The 24,855-nt window shown below is 45.7% G+C and overlaps 1 protein-coding gene across 1 annotated transcript in view; it reads right to left on the minus strand.

Annotated features, from left to right (window-relative positions):
- IQSEC3 (IQ motif and Sec7 domain ArfGEF 3) overlaps positions 1 to 24,855 on the minus strand; it is a 105,235-nt gene that overhangs the window by 62,913 nt on the left and 17,467 nt on the right. The window contains 1 exon segment of the mRNA XM_047067193.1: positions 8,134 to 8,217. Within this exon segment, the coding sequence (XP_046923149.1) occupies positions 8,134 to 8,217 (84 nt within the window).

The following is a 24,855-nucleotide window of genomic DNA, read 5'->3' on the forward strand; positions in this document are numbered from 1 at the left end:
TCTCTAAGAATCTCCTTCCTTAAGCTGTTCCAAGGCCTCTGTCAAAGGCAGTAGAATCGTTAAGAATGCCTGGTCTGATTAAACCACTTGCTGCAGACTATGATGATCTCCTCTCTTTTGGTTTGATGAAACAGATTTAAAGCCTTTTTGTCATATATCAGAAACACTCACTGAAATTATAAATTATTGTCATGGTCATGTTATTGGTTGAAAGACAAATGAATGGGTGAAGATGACTTTTCAGAGGAGAAAACAAACCCAAACCAAAAAGGCCTAAGAGTGAGGTTAGAAAAATCTCTAGGCTTGGGGTGCCTTGGTGGCTCAGTCGGTTGGGTGGCTGACTACAGCTCAGGTTATGATCTCACGGTCTGTGAGTTCGAGCCCTGCGTCGGGCTCTGTCCTGAGCGCTCAGAGCCTGAAGCCTGATTCCGATTCTGTGTCTCCCTCTCTCTCTGTCCCTTCCCTGTTTTCTCTCAGTCTCTCTCTCTCTCAAAAATAATAAACAATAAAAAAAATTAAAAAAAATAAAAATCTCTAGGCTTGCAAAGAGAGGTTACTCTTTCTGGGAATGAAAAAAAAAAGGACTACCCAAAAGACTCAAACAAGAAGTTTCTGGGAAATGAAAAAAAGAATCTCTTTCCCTAAATTGGACAAAACTGTGCATTAATGAACACCAGCGGGACAGAGATAGTTAGATGTTCCTTGTGGTGGCTTTCATTTTGTTGTTCTGGGAGTAGTATACTTAGTTATGTTTATTTCTTTAAATAATAAAGCCTGAAGCTTTTTCTCCCCCTGAAAATATTCTCCCAGTTATTCCTGTCTTCAGCTTGGTTGCTCTGATGTGTTTACCTCCAGGTGCCTAGAGTCCTCAAAGCCTCATTTGTAGGGTGGAGGGCCAGCCTTCACCGTCGCTGACTCACAAACCAGGCTTTCTTTGAGGAGCCCCCTCTAAGCAGCCCCCTTCCTGTGGCAGGAGAAGTAAGAGCCTGCTGTTCACTCCCCCACCATGCTTTCACTTCCTGTGCTTGAGAACACCCCCCCTTCTTTGGTCACCTGACTCTGGTGGCAGCACCTGCAATAGATACTTGGTTCAAATCCTAGTTCCACCCTTTGCCCTTAGACAAGCCATTCATCAGCTCTGATCCTCACTCTGTCCTCGAACCTGGGACTGAAAGCAGTTCATGACCCTTTGGTGGGAATTAAGCTAATATCTGTCTAGCACGTAGCAAGGGCTCGCTAGCTGACAGCCAGTGTTCTCTTTCCCTCTCTCATGGGTAAGGGACACAAAATAGAAATACAGACTGAAGAGGAATTCTCTAATCATCTCTCAACACACTGCTGACAGAAAGCTGTCTGTCCTAACTCACAGCTCTTTGAAGGTGGGCCCAAGCCTGGCCTCATTCACATGACACAGCCCCAGCCCAGGCCTGTGGACAGGGAAGTTTGAAAATGCCCTTTGGTGACAACGGAGGTCTCATGAAGAGACTGGTCTTAGAGGATCACTGGGTGGGAAAAATACAAGAGGAAATCAGCCTGGGCAAATACTTGACTCCAAACACAAGTTTCACGTTGCAGCTGAGGAAAATTCACTGAACAGAAAGCCAAAAACCATGACAAGACAAAGCTTTCCTAAAACTCTCTGGAACTGGGGGTATGGGTGTGGGGGCCATCCCCTAGCAGGGTATCAAAGTATTCTGACATCTATTTTGTCCTTTGTGCCTCCTGAGTCTGGCAGGGAAGACACAGATGGGACAAAAAGCATGGACATGAAGGGACAGGCCACATGGTTGGTCAGGGAACAGGTTTCTCTAGCTCCAGGACCAAATTCTTCTGCCATTGCCTGTGGTTATCCTCAGGTGTAAAGCCCAGCCGAGGCAGATTCTGCCATAACTACACAGAAATCCTCAGGACACTGGTGAGCAAACCTAACCTGCTCAGAAAGCCCAAATAAGAAGGAGCAGCCCCGCTCCTCCCCCTGCTGTTTGCCACTTGAGTCCAGGTTTGCTGTGTCCTGGGCCAGACTGATGTCCTCAATCCTCAGGAATCCCACCTGGGCCCCACAATCAGATGATCCATTCCAGGGCAGGTCATCATGGGAACTGTCAGAACACTGTGTTAGGTCACATGATCCCAACCCTTGCAAGGCCTTTGGGAACTACCCGCGGGACGCTGAGGAGACCAGACAACTTCCCCTTGGCCTTGCCTGCTGCCCACTGCCTTCCTGTTGTGCCAAGGCAGAGACCCCAGAGCCTAGGGGCTGGGCAGCTTAGGTGGGCCGACCCTCCAGCCCCACTCAGGCCTAGAAGGGAAGCGTGTCTTCTCTGTGCTTCTCTAGGGAAGAGGGGACAGAGTTCCGCAGTCCCAGAATGAGCCCCTACCCTCTCCACTGCAGGTGGGGCAGGATTCCCGGCAGCCTCGGAGCCAGAGCTGGGGATGTGACTGATGGAGCTGGCGCGTGATGCCGAGGCTCCCTAGCCCAGCTGTTTGAAGACTAAACTGTATCGATTGAGAATTTAATTGCTCCGTAATCGCTGAGTAAACACTGGCTGGTCCATTGATCATGCCCCAGGCCAGCTGGGGAGAGCCAAGAGGCGGGATAGAGGCGCCAGCGATGCGAACGAAGGGCTCTCCCAGACAGCATCCTTGGAAGGAAATCCCTTCCTCAAGGATATAGTAGGGAGTGCAGCCTCCAGCAGAGCTCACGGCCACCCACCGCCCAGTCTGCGGGCTGGTTAGCAGGTGCAGACCAGCGCCAGGAAAGGATGGGGGCTTCGGAGGGGCTGCTTAGGGCGGGAGGTTCTCTCTGGACACCATATACTAAGTGGGAAGTGCAGGCTACAAATTTTTTTTTTATGGGGGGTAAATGTAAAATACAGTGCTTAGAAAAATAAAACCCTGGAAGGTTGCACCCCAATATATTGACAGTGGTTAATTCTATATAACTGAATTCAATTATTTTCTTCTTTATATTTCTGTATTTTCCACATTTCCAACAACTAGCAAGTATAACTTATAATCAGAGAAAATAGATGTTATTTAAGATCAAAAGAAATGCCTAGAAGGGTTTCTCCTGTGCTCTGGAAGAAAGAAAGAAAGAAAGAAAGAAAGAAAGAAAGAAAGAAAGAAAAAACCCTAGCAGCAGCTCTGTGGAAAGTGGTTGCATTTTGGAGTTAGACCTGAGTTCACCTTCCAGTTCCAGAACTGATTAGCAAGGTCCCTCTGTCAAGACACGGGACTTCTCTCCATCTCAGATTCCTTATCTAAAACTTCGAATAACAGCTATCTCACAGAATTGAGATAAAATACTCAGAGTGCTTAGTGCAACATACCTGGCATGTTCAAGAAATATTAGTGTCTCTTCCATCCTGGAGGAAGGCTGGGCAGGTAGGACCGAATAACAGGGGTGAGTCATTGAGTTCACTGGGGCCCAGAGTACCTTCTTCCCCAGGGCTCCCCAGGGGAGGGAGTTGTTTTGTTTCCTCCCTATGCTTCCCCTAGCTGAGCCGCCACCCCACCCTTACAAGCCTCCTCTCATTACACTAATAGAAGGCAATCTTCCTCCACTCGGCCCCATTGCCACCCACAGAGACAAATGGGCTGCCATTCTGTTGGATGCTGCGTGGTGGCTGGCCAGTTCCAGGGTCATTGTCAGGGAGAGCGTGAGAGGGAGGAGAGGGATGGGACTGGAAGTAGGGCTGCAATTACTAGTCTATTCAGCTCCCTAGAATAAAGCCCTTGTCATTAGCTAGCAGCAGGAGGAGGTAGGGAAGGCAGAAGAAAGAGCCTGACACACACTTACTGCACCCGGCTCTGGGTTCCACGCCGCCCCCCACCCAGCTCTCACCTGAGGGCCTAAGTGCCCTGGTAAGCACAGAGGTTTGCCTGGGCAGGGGGTGGGGGGGGTGGGGGGGTGGGGTGTGTGTGTGTGAACCCAGGCCCATTCCCTGGTGGTCTCACCATCCCCTCAGAGGCCTCTGCCAGCCCCATAACTACTCCATTGCCCCCCAGTCCCTGATGCCACCCCTTGGCTCCTTTCTTACAGAAACCCAGCTTCCAGACTTGCTCAACTTTGGGTGTTCCCACCTCCTGGGGTATCACTCCCTGGCAGGCTCCACATCCCAAGGTAGAGTTTCTCCTGACCCCATCCCTCAAGGCTTCTCTTCAGGTGGCTGGGGCAGGTTGTCCTAGCAACGCCCACCCCCCAACCCAGGGCTGGGGCTTATCTGTCTCTTGGGGAGGGGTGAGGGTTTCTCCTGGCCCCTTAGTCTCTCCTCTGGGCTGAGGGTTTGCCTCAGGCTGTGGCAGCTCCTCTCCACTGGCTGACCAATGGGGCTGTGGGTGATCAGCTGCCGTGAGGCCCCCATGGGATTTGTCCAGAGTTCTTAAGAAAGGGATTCTTGCTAAGTCCCACAGCTTGGAGTGGGGCAGGAAGAGGACAGACCCCTCAAGTTGGGTTGATCTTGATCACCACTGGCTTCAGCTGGGGTGCAGAGGAAGAATGTCAGGGAGCCAGCTCTGAGGTCACACACCAAAGGTCCTAGTGACCCTGAGACCTGATCAATTGGTTTAGATTTCTTATTGGGGTCTCCTGTGCAAACCAATGGGCTTATCCCCAGAAGATTCAGAGGCTGATTGGGCTGGAGCCTGGCTGAGCTGGTGGGAAGCCAGACTGACAAGAGTCTAGCTTGTCTCAGAGCCCTGCAGCCCAGCCCAGGATCTCCCAGGGTGGCCCAGAGGGCTTTGTGACCCATCAACCCTGCGCTAGCCCTCAGCCCAATCTCTGACTTTGGCAGGTTCTCACAGAGAAATTCCTGGGGAGGTGTGGGCTATGCTCTGTGGAGGTGGGGCACCTGGTTAAAGGAAAGTGATAAGGGGGTGTAAAGGGGTCACAGATAGGGTTAGGAGCAAGGATGTGGGGGTCTAATGGGAGAAAACGTTCTTAGGATGCAATCCCCCCAGGAAGCCAGGAACAGACAGACTGACACATACATTGTTGGACTGTCAGAAAACATCCAGAGGGCCTCCTCCCAGAGAAGCCAAGAAACTGACATCAGAAATAGACAGACAGACAGAGAGGCAGAAATACACTCTAGGAAACTACAAATGAAACAGAACAACTTGGAATAATTGGGAACAGAGGCAGACAACAGCTGAAGGTCTGGACCAACTGGGCGTAAGTCTCCCTGTCCCACCCAGAGGGGAGGGCTGCAGGAGGGTAGTCCCTCCATAACCGAACATCCCCCTACCCTCCCTCCCAGAGCACCTCTGTCCCCCACCTTGGCACCTGCCTTTTCAAGGGAAAACTAAGATAATAGATTTCCTACCCTCCCACTCCAAATCTTGAGAAAGAGGCCTATTCCCTTGGCAGCCATGATGGGGGAGCACCCCTCCCCTGCCCCACATACACTTGTCACTCTCTCCCACATGGCACACCAGCCCCTCCCATCCCTTCCCACCAGGGTCCAGGGCCACAGGGCAGGTGGGCAGGCAGAGGGGTGTGGGCATGAGAAGGAATAAGAGGCCTGAGAAGTGAGAGAAAGGATGACCATGGAAAATCCAAGGAAGGATTCCTGTTGCCACACCCCTAGGACTGAGCTTGAGGGCACCCTGTCATCCATCTTCGCCGATGCCTTGTGCTTGGGTAGTAGCAATTAAATGCTTACTGAATGGAGCTGGATTGACGGGGTGGGAGGCAGACTAGACAGCCCTTCTCCCCGCCTGCCAAGGAGGAGATTTTTAGGAAGAAGACTCAGCTGTGTGTCTGAATAGTGACAGCCCATTGGAAGGAACCAGGACCCTCTGTCTCTTTCCTCGAAGATCATCCTGATGCCACTCCGCTCTCTGTCCTCTTTTCTCTTCTCTCCTGCCCTCACATTCTCCCATTTCTGTCTACTTCCAGTTTCCAGGTGAGCCATTTCCAATTTGGAAATTGGAAACTAGATGGGGAGATCCTCCAGAACTCAAGTGGCCTTACTTGTTCTTATGTCCCCGGGCACAGAACTTGACCCACAGACCACCCAGGGCATGGGCACAATGCTCCGTCCCTCTCTTTGCCTTCCATGATCCTACCTGGTCACCCTCGGAACAAGCACACCTCCCTCAGCCCTGGACTGAAGGATCCCAAAGTGCCACTTGCTTTGGCCTGACTCTGACACCTCAGAGTCCTGCCTACACCCCAGCCCTGACTTCCCTTTAAGGGAACATGAGTAGTGATGCCTTTCAGGGGTGATTTTGTGTCTTTGTGTCAATAGCTACCATCTCTGATGCCTACCTAGTGCTCTCCAAGGAATAAAGGAGGAAAGATCATGGAATCACTCAGTCTCAAACAAAGAAATGGTGAGCGGTAGGAGTGACATGCCTTCAGGGCAAGTCTGGGCGCTGGTACTTTCTGGCCACGTGATTATAGGCAGGGCCCTTGAGTGCTCTGAAACGTACTCTGCTCTCAAATAAGACAGGGACGAGAAAGCCTGGTCTAACCTCACTGAGCAGCTGAAAGACCCAATGAGATTATGCGTCAGTGTTACTTTCCTGACAGACCACCCTCTTGGGAAATTGAGGCCCAGGGGAGCTGAGCAACTTGCCCAAGTTCATCCCAACAACAGGAGACTGTAGATGAGGCCAAGTTCAGGCCAGAATCCAAGTATCTTGACTCCCAGTGACATAAGAAACAAGTAAAAAAAGAGAGAGAAATGTGCAGAACTAAGAAGAATTGGTGGAAAGAGAACAAAGCGTGACCAAGGCCCCGGGATGTAGACACAGGAGAGGAATTTGATGTGGGCCAGAATGGGAGAGGTGAAGCAGAGAGACAGGTGAAGGTGGAAGACAGACAGAAGCACAGAAGTGCAAGGAGGAGGGGCCACAAAATGGGAGGTGGAGGGGAGAGGGTCCGCGTTCAGCTACTCAGAGTGACTCCTCATTTCTCCTACCCTAGCTGAGGAAATGATCTGCGTGGCGCAGAATTATTTACCTACGCTTATGTTCCAGGGGAGTCTAGAGCTTAAGAAACCCAAAGAACTCTCTGAGCACCTGTTCAGGCGGCTGTTAGGTGTTAGTCCCACATTGTAAGACGTCTGCAGCAAACAGCTGTGGAGGAGAGGGGCCACATTGTGGGAAGCAGGCGGTGCCCGCAGCCTTGCAGCGTTTCTGTATCCATTCAGCACTTTGTTACTCACCGCCCTTCCCGTGCAGGCTTTGCAAACGTGATGATAATTCCGCACAGAAACTTAGAGGTGGAGGTACTCCACGTTAAAAGGAAAAGTTTATAGTACACGTAAAAGCTAAACAATTTGGTTTTGTGATGACGATGACTACTCCCTGCGGAAGACAGCTATGTTGTTGGCATTATTGGAGAGACCCCAAATATGTGCTGTAAAATTCACATTTTCTGTCTGATTAGATTGGCATGCTGGGCCCGTTCCATCAAATATATGTATATATATCTAAGTTTTATTACCCTAAGATGTCATCAGTGACTAGGAAGTGATCTGATATTTTGCTAGTTAAAATAGTTAAATTAATTTAAAATTCTTTAATTAAAAAAATTAACAAACGAGAAAGGGACTATGACTAACCCACGACAAGATGAAGCAGGCCTGAGACAGTGACACCAACCCCTGACTCAACATTCTCCCCCTTCCTTCCCAGGTCAACAGCTAACTCAGTGAAAAGCCTGACAATTAAAACTCAGTCATCTTGGCTCTTTTATGGGAGGAGAAAGATTAGAAAGAAAAGAAGAAATCTTTGCTACCATAGAAAAGGCAGGCACAACCCTGGACTGAGCACCTGCTTAGTGCCAGACACCCTACCACGTGATTATATATTCTGTGTATAATCCAACTAACTTCCCTTGATTTCTAAAAAGATGATATTTTATGTAGGCTCTTTAGGGGAAGGAGCCTAAGTTTGGCATTTGAACATTAGGGTATAATGGCCTCCAGAGTTGGGAATGGCTCATCTGGGGACCAGAGGAAGGCAAGAGCAATAGAAGGCATGAGGCAGGAGGTAAAAACAGACAGACAGACAAAAACACAGGACTCAGAGGAAGAGGCCGAATGGCGCTGTGCAGTGTGCTTTGCTTCGAGGGGAAGGACAGTGGGGGTGGGGAAGGGAGGACGGCCACCAATGCATTCCCACCTTTGGGAGGCCAAGTCGGAGCAGGCGGGCTTCTGCTCGGCGTCAGCGGCTGGGCAGCAGAACTGGTGCAGCACGGTCTCATTCCTGAGGGCAGAGCAAGAGGGAGAAGGTCAGGGGCGGCCTTGACATGTTGGGCCCAGCTGGCACTGACACATCCTCCACCACCTGACCCGAGAACCCTTCAACCTGTGTTAACATTACTCCAGGGAGGAGCTTCTGGCTCTTCTCCAACATGCAGTACGCCCAGTTCAAACACCACCTCCTGCTTGCAGTCCCCGGACCTCCCATCAACCACCTCCTCCTCCTCCTTCTGAGCACCCCCCATCCCCGGCCCTGTCCTCTGCATAGGATGTACCATTTATTCAGCCCTCCCGTTTATCATTATAGTTCTTTATGACCCCGTTCCCTACTATGATCTGGCAAGGCCAAACTAGGTCTATTCACCCATCGTGCACAGAACTGTATGCAGGGAATGTGTTTAAGCTGATCGTATGCGAAGGTAGAAAGCACTCATACAGAGATTTTAGGGTTGCTGGCTGAAAATCCAAGGCACGGTGCTTGATGAGGGATTTGTTTGATGCAAATGAAAACGCTAACCCGGAGGCGGAGATAGAAATTCTAGTGCCAACTCTACAGCTAGCCAGCTGTGTGATACCTCATCACCTTTTCCAGGCCGCAATTTATTTACTAATGAAGTAAATGAGTTGAACCAGAGAAGTGGTTCTCAACCCTAGCTGCTTATTAGAATCACCAGGAGCTTTAAAAACCATCAATGCCTGGGCCCTAACCCCCAGGGACTGATTCACTTGGTCTAGACTTTTATAAGGTCCAGGACTTTTTATAAGGACTTTTTATAAGGTCCCAGGTGATTCAAAAGGTAGTCAGAATTGAGAGCCATTAGACTAGATGATTTTCAAGGTGACTTCCATCTCTAAAACTCTGTGATTCTAATATCTACTTTGAGCCACCTTGGGATTTAACAGTAAAATTAATTTTGGATGAAGGTATGCTGACATGTGGTCTTCTCTCCCTTAGCAAGCATTCACCATCATGGAGTCAGAGAATGACAGACCTGGGAGGGCCCCCAAAGATTTCCCAAAAGACATTTTTAAAACTTCCGTTAGCCTCAGAACACTTTGTCCAAACCCAATCTTTCCTGGAAGCCCATTTTGTAAAACAACGAAGGTGGTCCCTCTATGGTCAGGGAATTGGAGGTCTATGCCTCCTTGATCTGCTGGTCCCAGTCTTGGTAGCCTCCTCCCATGTGTCTCTTGGGGGCCCCAGGATTATAAGAGCATAGATTAGAAACTGCTGTGTTTGGGGTGCCTAATGGTTAAGCATCTGACTACAGCTCAGGTCATGATCTCATGGTTTGTGAGTTCGAGTCCCACCTTGGGTGAACACAAGCCCGGCTTTAGGTGAACAGAGCCCAGCTTCAAGTAAGCTGGAGCCCCACTTCAGGTGAACATGAGTCTCACTTTGGGTAAAATATGAACCCCGCTTTGGGTAAGCCCGGCTTCTCTCTCCCTCTCTCTCTGCCCCTCATGGGATCCTCTCTCTCTCTCTGCCCCTTGCTCACTTGCTGTCACTTGTGCCCTCTCTCTCTCTCTCTCTCTCTCTAAGAAAGAAAGAAAGAAAGAAAGAAAGAAAGAAAGAAAGAAAGAAACTGCTGAGTTTATCTCTTCTCATGGAAGAAAATAATGTTGGAGCCTACCTTAATCTGACAAAAATAATTCCAGAAAGATTTCATGCTTAAGTGAGAAAACATAAAACAAGAGAAGATTTACAAGGAAACTTAGGAATACAGTTTATGTGTTGTGGAGACTTCAAAACAAAACAGGAAATTGAAATGCCATTAAGAAAAAGAAACATATCTGACTACATACAATGAAAACATCTTGTATGGAAAAAGATACTCTCATAAGCCAAACAACAAATGATAAAGTGGGAAAATATATCTGCAACACATCTGACAGAAGGCCATATCCTTCTGACAGAAGGCCTTCATATCCTACATTGAGATCCCACAAATTCATAATGCAAAGACAGACCCAGTAGAAAAAATGGGCAAAGATTAGGAATCCCAGTTGACAGAAGAGGAAATCCAAAGCGCTGGTAAATAGATGGAAAGATGCTCTACCTTACTAGTCAATAGGGAAGTGCAAATTAAAGCAGCACTGAGATGCCATTTCCCAACCACCATACTGGCAAACATTCAAAAGACTAGTTACAATAAGTGCTGGTGTGAATGTGGGGAGAAACGTGCCCTTGTCTCCCACCTGTGTGGTTGTGAAGTTTTACAGCTGTTTTGGAAATTAAAAAGAACTCATGTCGGATACAAAATCAATGTACAGAAGTCAGTTGCATTCTTATACACTAACAATGAAGCAACAGAAAGACAAATAAAGAAACTGATCCCATTCACAATTGCACCAAGAAGCATAAAATACCTAGGAATAAAATACCTAGGAATACCTAAGAAGCATAGAATACCTAGGAAAATACCTAACCAAAGATGTAACAGATCTGTATGCTGAAAACTATAGAAAGCTTTTGAAGGTAATTGAAGAAGACATAAAGAAATGGAAAGACATTCCCTGCTTATGGATTGGAAGAATAAATATTGTCAAAATATCAATACTACCCAAAGCTATCTACACATTCAATGCAATCCCAATCAAAATTGCACCAGCATTCTTCTCGAAGGTAGAACAAGCAATCCTAAAATTCATATGGAACCACAAAAGGCCCCGAATAGCCAAAGGAATTTTGAAGAAGAAGACCAAAGCAGGAGGCATCACAATCCCAGACTTTAGCCTCTACTACAAAGCCGTAATCATCAAGACAGCATGGTATTGGCACAAAAACAGACACATAGACCAATGGAATAGAATAGAAACCCCAGAACTAGACCCACAAACATATGGCCAACTCATCTTTGACAAAGCAGGAAAGAACATCCAATGGAAAAAAGACAGCCTCTTTAACAAATGGTGCTGGGAGAACTGGACAGCAACATGCAGAAGGTTGAAACTAGACCACGTTCTCACACCATTCACAAAAATAAACTCAAAATGGATAAAGGACCTGAATGTGAGACAGGAAACCATCAAAACCCTAGAGGAGAAAGCAGGAAAAGACCTCTCTGACCTCAGCCGTAGCAATCTCTTACTTGACACATCCCCAAAGGCAAGGGAATTAAAAGCAAAAATGAATTACTGGGACCTTATGAAGATAAAAAGCTTCTGCACAGCAAAGGAAACAACCAACAAAACTAAAAGGCAACCAATGGAATGGGAAAAGATATTTGCAAATGACATATCGGACAAAGGGCTAGTATCCAAAATCTATATAGAGCTCACCAAACTCCACACCCGAAAAACAAATAACCCAGTGAAGAAATGGGCAGAAAACATGAATAGATACTTCTCTAAAGAAGACATCCAGATGGCCAACAGGCACATGAAAAGATGCTCAACGTCACTCCTTATCAGGGAAATACAAATCAAAACCACACTCAGATATCACCTCACGCCAGTCAGAGTGGCCAAAATGAACAAATCAGGAGACTGTAGATGCTGGAGAGGATGTGGAGAAACAGGAAGCCTCTTGTACTGTTGGTGGGAATGCAAATTGGTGCAGCCACTCTGGAAAACAGTGTGGAGGTTCCTCAGAAAATTAAAAATAGACCTACCCTATGACCCAGCAATAGCACTGCTAGGAATTTACCCAAGGGATACAGGAGTACTGATGCATAGGGGCACTTGTACCCCAATGTTTATAGCAGCACTCTCAACAATAGCCACATTATGGAAAGAGCCTAAATGTCCATCAACTGATGAATGGATAAAGAAATTGTGGTTTATATACACAATGAAGTACTACATGGCAATGAGAAAGAATGAAATATGGCCCTTTGTAGCAACGTGGATGGAACTGGAGAGTGTGATGATAAGTGAAATAAGCCATAGAGAGAAAGACAGATACCATATGTTTTTACTCTTATGTGGATCCTGAGAAACTTAACAGAAACCCATGGGGGAGGGGAAGGAAAAAAAAAAAGAGGTTCGAGTGGGAGAGAGCCAAAGCATAAGAGACTCTTAAAAACTGAGAACAAACTGAGGGTTGATGGGGGGTGGGAGGGAGGGGAGGGTGGGTGATGGGTATTGAGGAGGGCATCTTTTGGGATGAGCACTGGGTGTTGTATGGAAACCAATCTGACAATAAATTTCATATATTGAAAAAATAAAAAAAGAAAAAAGAAAAAAAAAGAACTCATGTCGGGCACCTGTGGGGCTCAGTCGGTTGAGCTTCTGACTCTTGATTCCGGCTCATGTCATGATCTCATGGTCATGAGATCAAGCCCCACGTCAGGCTCTGAGCTGAGTGTGGACCCAGCTTAAGATTCTCTCTCTCTCTCTCTCTCTCTCTCTCTCTCTAAAGGGTTAGTATTCAAAATCTATAAGGAACTTAGCAAACTCAACACCAAAAAAACAAAACAAAACAAAACAAATAATCCAGAGAAGAAATGGGCAGAAGACATAAGTAGACACTTTTCCAAAGAAGACATCCAGATGGTCACAGACACGTGAAAAGATGTTCAACATCATTCATCATCAGGGAAATACAAATCAAAACCACAATGAGATACACCTCACACCAGTCAGAGTGGCTAAAATTATCAACTCAGGAAATAACAGATGTTGACTAGGATGTGGAGAAAGGGGAAACCTTCTGCGCTGCTGGTGGGAATGCAAACTGGTGCAGCCACTCTGGAAGACAGTGTGGAGGTTCCTCAAAAAGTTGAAAATAGGGGCGCCTGGGTGGCGCAGTCGGTTGAGCGTCCGACTTCAGCCAGGTCACGATCTTGCGGTCCGTGAGTTCGAGCCCCGTGTCGGGCTCTGGGCTGATGGCTCAGAGCCTGGAGCCTGTTTCCAATTCTGTGTCTCCCTCTCTCTCTGCCCCTCCCCCGTTCATGCTCTGTCTCTCTCTGTCCCAAAAATAAATAAACGTTGAAAAAAAAATTAAAAAAAAAAAAGTTGAAAATAGAACTAGCCTACAACCCAGCAGTTGCACTACTAGGAATTTATCCAAATGATACAACAATGCTAATTCAAAGGGTCACATGCACCCCAATGTTTATAGCAGCACTATCAACAATAGCCAAAGTATGGAAAGAGAATATATATATATACAGTGGAGTATTATTCAGCGATCAAAAAGAATAAAATCTTGCCATTTGCAGCAAAGTGAGTGGAACTAGAGGGTATTATGCTAAGCAAAATAAGTCAGTCAGAGAAAGACAAACATCATATGACTTCACCTGTGTGGAATTTGAGAAAGATAACAGATAAACATAGGAGAAGGGAAAGAAGATAAAAACAGCGAGGGAGGCAAACCGTAAAAGACTCTTAAATACAGAGAACAAACTGAGGGTTGCTAGAAGGCAGATGGGTGGGGGGATGGGCTAAATGGGTGATGGGCATTAAGGAGGGCACTTGTTGGGATGAGCACTGGGTGTTGTATGTAAGTGATGAATCACTGGGTTCTACTCCTGAAACCAATACTACACTGTATGTTAACTAACTTGAATTTAAATAAATAAATTTTTTAAAAAAATTCTCTCTCTCTCTCCCCCTCTCCCCACCCCACTGCTTGCTTTCTGTCTCTGTCTCTGTCTCTGTCTCTGTCTCTCTCTCAAAAAAAAAAAAAAAAAAAAAAGAGCACATGTCTTCTGACCTGGCAATCCCACCTCTGTAATTTTATACCCTAGAAATGTAAGTAACCTGTTCACAAAAGTATTTGTACAAAATGTTGTGGCAGCATTGTTTTCAGTGGGGGAAACAAAACAACTGGAAATAACCCGAGTCCCCACCAATCAGGGCATGGTTGAATGAATTGGGATAGCTTCTTTTATACCAGGGAGTTGTGCACTGTACCTCTATATGGAATTATGTGTGATATCTCTTGGCCTGGATGGATTTCCACACGTATGGCTAAATGAGAAAAGGAAGCTTCAGAGAAGCATATGTAGTTTTGTAAAATAAACAAGGACCCCTCTCCCTCAAATGCCTATTCTATACATTGCGCTGTATTTCTACATATATATATGCATATATATATATATATATATATATATATATATCTAAGTGCATATATAACTAAGCTGTTCACACTGGCTACCTCAGCAAGAAGGCACTGGGACAGAGTAGGCAAAAAACGGAAAAGGAAAAAATATGCTTGGTGTAATGTTAGCTGAAAATGTTAAATATAAATTCCTACTCATGACATTATTGTAAATACATTAAAATTGGATATGTACCTGAACAAGGACTAGAAAGTTTCAGGAACCTACACAAATATTAATGTCATTTCAGGACAGATCATGGACATTTTTATCTTGGATTTGTGTTGATCTAATAAATTATTGCTTATGGATTACATATAATCTATAGATTATGGACAAATAATTAATGCAACTAATCTAGTTTTGTAAAAGGGCAATAAGGAAAATAATTGAATCTGACCCCTCATTTCCCAAATGAGAAAATTGAGGCATGGAGTGGGGAAGTAATTTGTCTAGAGTAGTTCCCTGACCAAAGTCCCAGCTCCGTCTTCCAGACACCCTCATCTCCCTCACTCCAGCCCTTGGTTCCTGGGGCAAATCAGAGTGTTCAGGGAATTGTCTGGATCTCAAATGTCTGATTATAGCCCCTAGGAATGAGGAGAAGGGGGAGGAGGAGGAAGGAGACAGGGAAGAAACCAGAAGGGCTCAGAGCCATGACCCAGGTATGCAGGTATGGCAGAGAATGTACCCCCCCACCCCAGTTCCTGCCACCAGGTGTACCTGTGCCCTGGGGGTCAGGTTCAGAATTTCAACAAATGTCCCCGAGATCCTCAGCAAAGAGGCAGAGTGTGTTCACCACTCAGGGCACCAGCACTTAGCTAGGAGCTAATTAAAGCTTTAGCCAGGGCCAGGCCCTCGAAATTCTGGGACACTGTACACCTATCACTTCCCACATCTATATTCAGTTTGAGACTCAGGATTCCACTGCATGGCCATAAAAATGGTGGAGTAGTTTGGAGGAACTAATGGTGTGTACAATATCACAGTAAGTAGAGGCATGAAGAAGGGGGACTCCCAGTAGGAGAATCAAGGAGGCAAAACCAGGATCCCAGAGGAGCAACTTTGAACGAGGAACCCCCTCCTCTCCTTCACTGAGGTGAACACAGCAGATCTAACCACCAGGGAACCTCTCCAAAGAAGATTCCTTGAGTTCCAGGAAAAGGCAGAAATTATAAAATCATTTCCCGTCACTTCCCTGACACCTACCCCTCCTGGTACCATCATCACTAGGGCTGGCAGAGCCTGAAGACTGAGCTCCTTTAATTTTTTTTCACTGTCTCTTAATTTTTTCACCTCCTCCGGGAAGTCTTCTCTATCTAAACATGAGGAATAGGAGGAAAAGGTCACTCCCTTGCTCAGAGGTCACTCCTATTCCTGAGGGGTGGGAGAGGCTGAATAGCCAAAACAACTTTGAAAAACAAGAACGGGGCGCCTGGGTGGCTCAGTCAGTTGGGCGTCTGACTTCAGCTCAGGTCATGATCTTGTGGTTTGTGAGCTTGAGCCCTGTGTCGGGTTCTGTGCTGGCAGCTCAGTCTGGAGCCTGCTTTGGATTCTGTGTCTCCCTCTCTCTCTGCCCCTCCCCTCTCATGCTCTGTCTCCCTCTTTCTCTCTCAAAAATAAACGTTAAAACATTTTAAAATAAAATAAAATTAACCTCATACCTTGTGCCATATTTATATATAAATTAATACAAAATGGAATATAGACCTAAAGTAGCAGATACCATTTAAAACTTCTCAAAGAAAACACAGGAGAAAATGTGTATCTTAGAGTATGCAGAGATTTCCTAGCTAGGACATAAATAGCACAGATCATAAGAAAAAAATTAATAAATTAGACTTCATCAAAATAAGAAATATTCTCTTTGAAAGACACTGTTTAAAAAATGAATAATCCTTACAACTTAATAATAAGATCAACAACCTTATGGAAAAAAATGTACAAAAGATTTAAAATAGATACTCTGCCAAAGAAAATATACTAATGAAGTGGTTAGTTATTAGGGAAATGCACATTAAAACCTCCATGAGAAACCATTCCACACTCACCAGAATTAGTAAAATTTAAAAGTCTGAAAATAGCAAGTGTTGAAAAGGGTGTGGAGCACCTGGAACTCTCACACACGTCTTTCTGGTGGAAATGTAAAATGGTGCAACACTTCAGAAAGCACTCTGGCAGTTTCTTACAAAGTTAAACATGCACTTACCACATGACCCTGTAATCACATTCCTAGGTATTTACCCAAGATAAATATAAACATAGATTGATAAAAACTATTCATAGCACCAAACGTTCACAGCAGTAAAATAAAACTGGGAATTCTATACATGTACATTCAATTAATCTTTGATGAAGGTGCGAAGAATGCACAATGGGAGAAAGAGGGTCTCTTCAACAAATGGGTTGAGAAAAGTGGATATCCACGTGCAAAATAATGAATTTGGATCTGTATCTTACTGTACACAAAAGCAGCTCAAAATGGATGAAAGACTTAAACATAAGACCTGAAACCATAAAACTCCTAGAAGGAAAAAAACACCGGGGGAAGATTCACGACATTGGCCTTGGCAATTGTTTCATGGATAGGACACCTAAACCACAGGCAACAAAAACAGAAATACACAAGTGGGACTACATTAAGCCAGAAAGGAAACAACAGAGTGAAATGGTAACATACGGAATGGGAGAAAATATTTGCAAACCATGTATCAGATAAGCAATTAATTTCCAAAATATATAAGAAAGTCCTACAACTCAAGAGCAAAAAAAAAATAATAACTCAATTAAAAATGAGCTGAGTTGAGTTTACCTGAGTGAAACATTCCTCCAAAGAAGACAAACAAAAGGCCAACAGGTATATGAAAAGATGCTCAATGTGACTCATTACCAGGGAAATACAAATCAAAACCACAATGAGGTATCACCTCACCCGTTATGATGGCTTTCATCAAAACATATGTATATGACAAGTGTTGAGGAGGATGTGTAGAAATTGGAATCTTTGTACACTGTTGGTGAGAATGCAAAATGTTGCTATGGAAAACAGTATGGAGGTTTCTCAAAAAATTAAAAATAGAACTATCATATGATCCAGAAATCCCACTTCTGGGTATTTATCCAAAAGAACTGAAATCAGGATCTTGAAGTGATATTAGCACCCCAATATTCAATGCAACACTATTCACAATAGCCAAGATTATAAGCAATCTAAGTGTCCATCAATGAATAAATGGATAAAGAAAATGTGGTATATACATACAATGGAATACCATTCAAACTTTAAAAAGAAGGAAATCCTATAATACATGACCACATTGATGAACCTTGAAGACATTAAGTAAAATAAGTCAGTCAGAAAGACAAATACAGCATGATCCCACTTATGGAAGGTAACTAAAATAGTCAAACTCATAAAATCAGAGACTAGAATGGTGGTTACCAGGGGCTGGGGAAGAGGGGGAAATGGGAAATTGCTAACCAGTGGGCATAGTTTTGATTACACATGATGAGTAAGTTCTAGAGATCTGCTGTACAACATTGTGCCTGTAGTTAACAAGGCTATATTGTACATTTAAAAACTGAAGAGAGTAGGTCTCATGTTAAGTGTTCTTACCAGAGTAAAATAAAATACAATGAATAAAGTTAAACACCATATTTTGGTTTGAATATCCATGTCTTAAACCATGTGACTAAAATGAGTGGTTCCCACTTTGGGAGCATCTGCACCTTGGCCAGAGGAGTAGGAGGGAGTAGAACTGGCCCAGAGTTAATACAAGGAGGGCACAGGTACATGTCCTCACCAAGCACTGTCTATAAATTCAGGAAATGATCTATCCTGCACACATATGGTCCAGGTGTTCTAAATGTATGTAGAGCCAATTTTTATCAATAAAATAAAAATACATGTTTTAAAAAAAACCAGCAACAACCTAAATGTTCATTAACCGGTAAATGCAAATTGTGGTATATCTATACAATGGAATACTATTCAGCAATAAAATGAACAAGCTTACTCATATGTGCACCAACGTGGATGAATTTCAAAAGAGCATCATACTAAATGGAGGAAGCTGGACACAAAAGTCTACACATTGTATGACTTCCATTTGTATGACTTCTTAGAAAGAGCAATATAACAACAGTGACATCAGATCAGTCTCAGTGATAAGGGAAGGAGACAGTGAACTGCAAAAGGGAACAAGGAGTCCTCGGGGTGAGGGAAATGTTCTATAGCTTCATTGAGGTCATGGTTGCAGAACTGTAGACGGTTTGTCTAAACCCATACACTTGAAGTCAGTGAATTTCATTGTATGTACTTGTGCCTTAATACAGCTGATGTTTTTAAGACTAAAATCTTTTTCTCCCCCTTCTCACTTCTTGATACTTCATCAAGAGGCCTTAGAATAATTTCTTTTCTAACTTTCTTCCTCCCATTGCCCCCAGATCACCTAATTATTAACCCCCCTCCAAGCAGCAATAAAAAACACCGGATTTTTCCTTTCCTTCAACCGCTAGATTGGATTTTCAGAGACCAGATGGCTCATGACTGAGCCAAAAGGAGTCCAGGGGGCCAGAAACTAGGACAATGAGAAACTGGGGGTGGGGATGGTTGAATGGGGGAAATTTTGGAGCTGGGCCTGGGGCCGAGAGCCCCTGAGAAGTGCAGCGGTAACAGTGCTAAGCTGGAGACCCAGCTCCCCTTTCAAAACTGTGGGCCCTCTGGAAGGTCAAGTCATGGTAAATGAGGCTCTTATTCTTGCCCTGTTTATGTCACTGAATTATAAGGATTCAATAAGACTTTGAATGTGAAACTGCCTTGGGAGAAACATAATAAACCCTGCACAGATGCAAAATCTTATAATGACTATTATTGATATTATTAGTCCTCGTCACTGAGGAACTCAGCAACCACAGCGCTATTGCAAGCAGAGACCTACCAGGGTGCCATCTTGACTTCCTCTTCCTGGGCCCCCACCCCCTCTTCCAGGCATGGGGGCAACGGACGAAGGGGTAGATTTTCTTTGCTCATTGGTGCAATCTGCCACTGCACAGTCTTCCACAGAAGGCTTTGGAAAGATCTTAGTAAGGCAAGTGCTTACAGATGATCCAGCAGCCAGGGGCAGAGAAAGGAAGTGGCTTGTAGTTACTTACATGTGGATTTTGCAAGTTTTTCACTCAATTCAAATGAGAAACAGTGGACCCCATCTCCCTTCACATCTCCTTAAAAAGGCATCAGGGTATTCTCTTCCTAACAGAAAGGGTCACCTCTCCTCCTTTCTCTCCCCGACAGAGCTCAGAGCCAATAACACTCCATAACTGCTTGCTTGTTCATTTACTCGTTGAGCACTTCCTGCCTGCTAGAAACTTGATGTACGATAACCATGAAATGATGGACTGGAGAGGTAGATATTATTATTCCCATTTTACAGATGAATAGAGAAATTTAGTAACAGGGTCAAAGTCACACCGCTAGGAAGATGTTGAGGTAAGACTTGAACCCAGGCCTGGTTCTAGCCCCCAAGTTATTTTACTGCCACGGAAAGAGCTGGAGATGTGCAGTCAGCCAAATAGGAGGCCTGGGTGCAAGTTCCAGAAAGGCATCTAGCTGTGTGGTTTGGGCAAGTCACTTGAGCTCTCTGAGCTTCTCCCCTTATCTGTGAAACCCATTCCCTCACTGCGTTGCTTTGAGTGTCGTAAGAAGCAACCGGCACAAGAGCTCCTTGTGCATGAGGCAGACCGAAGGCCACACCGGGGTGGAGCCACTCGTTGTTATGGCCTCCTGACTGCAGCTCCACCTCCCAGCCCATGTCTCAGACCACCACAGTGCCCTTCTGAAAAAGTGTTTTCATTTCATGGAGGTGGCAGGCACAGGGGAAAGACCTTGGCTTGGAATCAGGAGGACTTGGACGTACATAGCTCCTTTGCCATTTACTAAGCTTTGTGACTTTGGGAAAGTCTCTTAACCACTCTGAACATCTTCCTTTATCACTCAAATGGACATAATAATAGTAGTACCTCACTGGATAGTTGAAGGAACTCAATGAGAAAATATACTTTAGGAATTTCACCCATAGCCCACAGTAGTGTATAATAAATGGCAGTCACTCCATTCTTGAATTAGTTGTTCCATTTTCCAGCCAAATGGCCAACTCTGGGCCCTGTGTGTGTCTATATCCCTATGCACGTGCACAGGGCCTGCCACTGATTACCTGTTCATTGCTTGCTAAACCGACAGCAGAGTCGGCCTGGGTATAGTCACCATGTTTTACATGAGGTCCTCAGGCCTGATTCATCTTGCAGCTCAAAGGGTGTGCCCTTTTGCCAAACTCTCCCTATTTTCACCAGCCCCCCGCCCTTGGCAATCACCGTGCTACTCTTGAGTTTGACTTTTTTTTTTTTTTTTTTTTTTTTTAAGATTCCATGCATAAGTGATACCATGCAGTATTTGTCTTTCTCTGTCTGGCTTATGTCACTCAGTGTAATACCCTCAAGGTCCATCCATGTCGTCTTAAATGACAGGATTCCCTTCTTTCTCATGGCTGAATAATATTTCAGTGTATATCTACAGCACACTCTTTATTCATTCATTTGTTGGTGGACACTTAGGCTGTTTCCCTATCTTGGCTCCTATAAATAATGCTGCAATGAACAGGGGAGTGCAGATATTTCTTTCAGATTCAGTTTTAGTTTCCTTCAAGTAAATACCCAACGTGGGATCGCTGGATCATATGGTATGATATCTTTAAGGTTTTGAGAAAATGCTGTTTTCCATGGTGGCTGCAGCCGATACCCCACCAACAGTGCACAGGGCCCCCTTTCCACCCTCAACCTCACCCACACTTGTTATTTCTTGCCTCTTTGATGATGGCCATCCTAACAGCTATGAGGTGATGGGATACATTGGGGATTTGATGTCCATATCTCCAGCGACTAGTGGTGCCAAGCATTTTTCTAATGTACCTGTTGGCTATTCATATGTCTTCTTTGGAAAATGTCTATTCAGGTCCTTTGCCCATTTTTTAGCCAGATGTTTGGGGATCTTATAGATTTTGGATATTAACCCCTCATCAGACATATGTTTGGCAAGTATTTTCTCCCACTCTGTAGGTTGCCTTTTCCCTCTGTTGAGGGTTTTCTTTGTGCAGAAGCGTTTTAGTCTGATGTGATCCCACTTGGTTATTTTTGCTGGTGTTGCCTTGTGCAGTCCTCATCAGTCACCTTCACCACAGTGATGGGCACACAGTGCTGCTGTCTCTTCCCTTCTTTACAGCACTTCACAGTTTATATAGCATTTTCTCACCTATCTTTTACCCTTTGTACCACCTTGTGAGTTAGAGCCAGTTATTCCCCTTTGCAGATGAGGAACAGAGATGTGACCTGGTTTCCCTGAGGTCACACAGCCAGTAAGGGGTGGAATGAGTATTGAACTGAGGTCCTCGGGTCCTAGGGGTGCACTGGCATGGAGCAGTGAGGGAGCCACATACTCTAGGGAAGAATTCCATCAAGGCCCCTTAAACTACAGGAAGTAGCATAGTCCCATGGAAAGCAAGCAGGCTGGAGGTTTGGGAAGACGTGCATTCAGGCCCTACCTTTCCACTGGGATGGCTGTGAGATCTTGGGCAGATCATCTGACCTTCTTCTGCCTCAGATTTTCAGCTGTGAGGAGGGAGGATCATAAAGGAAGCTACCTCATAGGGTTATTGTGAAGATCAAACAAAATAACCCATGTCATGCTAGTGCAATGCTTAGCAGAGAGCAGAGTCAAAATCGAAGTCCGTACCATGCACCGATACGGGGACCATGCACCAATACAGGCCACGGCAAGTCCAGACTCCAGAGTCTGGTTTTGCTACTTTCTAGTTAATAGGTTGGCCTGCTGAGCCTCAGTTTCCTTAAGTGTAAAATAGGATGCTAATGGCATCTACCTCAAGGGTTAGCATGAGGATTCAATGAACCAATATATCTAAAAAGCTCAGAAGTGTGCCTGGCCACGTCAATATGTCCCTGCTGTCCCTAGATCCAGAATTCCTCTCTCCCAGCCCTGGAGTTGCATGCAAAGTCTTGCAATATCAGCCCCTATCCATCTCTGAATTATATCATTAGGAAACAGAGTGAAATGCACGGATACCTCCACCAGAAATCCCAGGCTGCCTTGATCTCCAGATCTCCAGGTTCCGCCCACCCTCCAGGGCCCAGCACCCAGACCTCTGCAAAGCCTTCCCCCGTTGCTGCTGTGCCTGCACCCCAGCCCTGCTGGCCTCAGCTCCTGCCCCTGTCTGGGCTGGACCCTCTTATCTCTGGATTCCCATGCCAGCCTCCTTCCAACCCCAGTGGGCCGCACCATCAATTTTTTCCACGCTGCGTCACCAGTGTTTATGTATATGCCTTTCCCTATACTAGAGTGAGTTCTACAGGGCAGAGCAGCGCCTGGGACCAATTAGCTTCTCCATCCAGGATGGCATGCAGTCTGGCTCGTGGCATGCAGTAGATATCATTTGCTGACTCAATGTGTGAATAAAGTCCCTATTACCGAGGGTGCTGGAGAAAAACGGGGAATTAAACATGCACATTCGTGAAACGCGTACATATGTCAACAAAAGCCCAAGTACATGCCACAGAGACCTGTCCACCATTATTATCAAATGTGCAGCTGTACAAAGCCCTTTCCAGACGTTGCCTCAATTTAATCCTCATTTTACAGATGAGGAGGCTCAGAGAAACAGGATACTTGCTTAATATCACATAGCCTTGGCATCAACGTGGCAGTCTGGGGGAAGCCTAACTCAGACCAGGAAAGTCGGTCTCTCATTTGAGTGTGCCAGGGGACCCCAACCTCCTCCTCCCTCCACGCTCACCAACCCAGCCATGCCTCAGGCATGAGGGCTTCCTCTGAGCCCCTGAGCTTCCTGCTGCCCTCTCTCCTTCCTGCCCAGCACGGTGGCCCTGCCAGCAACCCCCGAGCCATTCAGTCGCCTATCTTGAAGCCTACTTGTTTGAAGTCCAGCCGTCTTTGTAGGGAGCCAGCCAGCAGAACTCCCGGTGCCAGGCTGGGCGGCTCAGCAAGAATTACAGAGCCAGGCGCTCGGCTGCATCCCACCAGCTCTTCTCATGAGAGATCTCTCTATTACCTGGCAGACAGGTGCCTGGCTACAGGGGACAGCCAGCTTGAGAGGACGGATCGGAGCCACCCAGCCCATGCCAGCCACAGAGGCTGCTTCACACCACATCCTGCCTCGTACCAGAGAAGCACGCCTACACAGTGTTACTCACCCACCCTTAGTCAATTGTGGGCATTCACTGCTTTTTCCAGGAATGGTGAAGGCAGATCCTGGTCAATAACAATGGCTGCATTTGTCAGTGTTTCTGATTTACCGTAACATTTTTGAGTGCCCTATGAATAATCCCAGTGAATAATGGTAGTAAAAATAATCATAGTATGTAATTATAATAATAATTAATATTAATATTAATGCCATGTACCTGACGAGGAAATTAAGGCCAAGGGAGGTTTGATGACTCCTGAGACACAGCTAAGACTCCAGCCCCATGCCCCGCCACTGCTGTCTACTGCATCCTGGCACTCGCTCCTGCCTTGCCCTACAACCCCAAGGCAGGCATCGCAGGGGAGATGGCCTCTGGGCTGTGACAGCAAGAGCCTTGATCTTGCCCTCTATAGCATAGTCAGATTTGGAATTAGACAGAAACATAAAACCCCATCCAGCCAATCCCCAATCCTGTACCTCAACTACCTCCTAGCCACCTGCCCTGCTCATGTGCTGCAACCCAATTCACAAACCCACAGAAACACTCACTGCTTCTGGGAACCAGCTACACACCAACACTCAGTGTGCTTACAGACACTTGCTTGGGAGTGCAGAGATTCATACACACATAAATATACATGCATGCTCCTCATTGCGCACACACATATGTGCACACACTCCTTAACACGCACACCTCATTTTGTGAACACACCCACAACTCTCACAAAAATGCACATGGTTCCTAAATATACTCCAAGTCTCACACTCAATAGAAACTCCCCAAACCTATGCACATACAAACCTATGCACACAAAACCTATGCACACACAATACGCGAATGCACATGCATTCACTCTTGCGTATGTAGACACACATAGACATATATACATATTTTCACATACAACTCTGCATGTGCAGTCATGTGCGTGCACACACACACACCACAGAGCCCAAGGATTTTCTAGCCCCTACATGAACCCTCCTGACCATGTGGGTCCTGGAAGGATATGATGTTCCATGGGGACCTACAAATCATCCATCTGTGGCTATGTGTGGGTGGCATTCTGCCAGTCCTCTAGCCTAGTCCTGTGTGGCATGGCAGAGATGAGTGGGCCAAAGGCCAAGTTCAGAGCTGCAGCAACACGAACAACTGTCACATGGGCATGGTGCCACCAACCTTTTTGTCCCTGAACATTGAGCCAGGTTCCCCATCAGGACTTGCCTAGGGGAAGCGCTTCTCATGCTGCAGAGGACTCCCCTAGAGTGGGGATGGCTATGTCAGGGTATGAGAGGCTAAAGCTTGCATGGGAATCTTGAAGACACCACCTTACT

The sequence above is a fragment of the Lynx rufus genome, unplaced genomic scaffold (assembly GCF_022079265.1).
Source record: "Lynx rufus isolate CCGP_SWC_20201006 ecotype Redwood Valley unplaced genomic scaffold, mLynRuf1.p SCAF_7, whole genome shotgun sequence".
Classification (NCBI taxonomy): domain Eukaryota; kingdom Metazoa; phylum Chordata; class Mammalia; order Carnivora; family Felidae; genus Lynx; species Lynx rufus.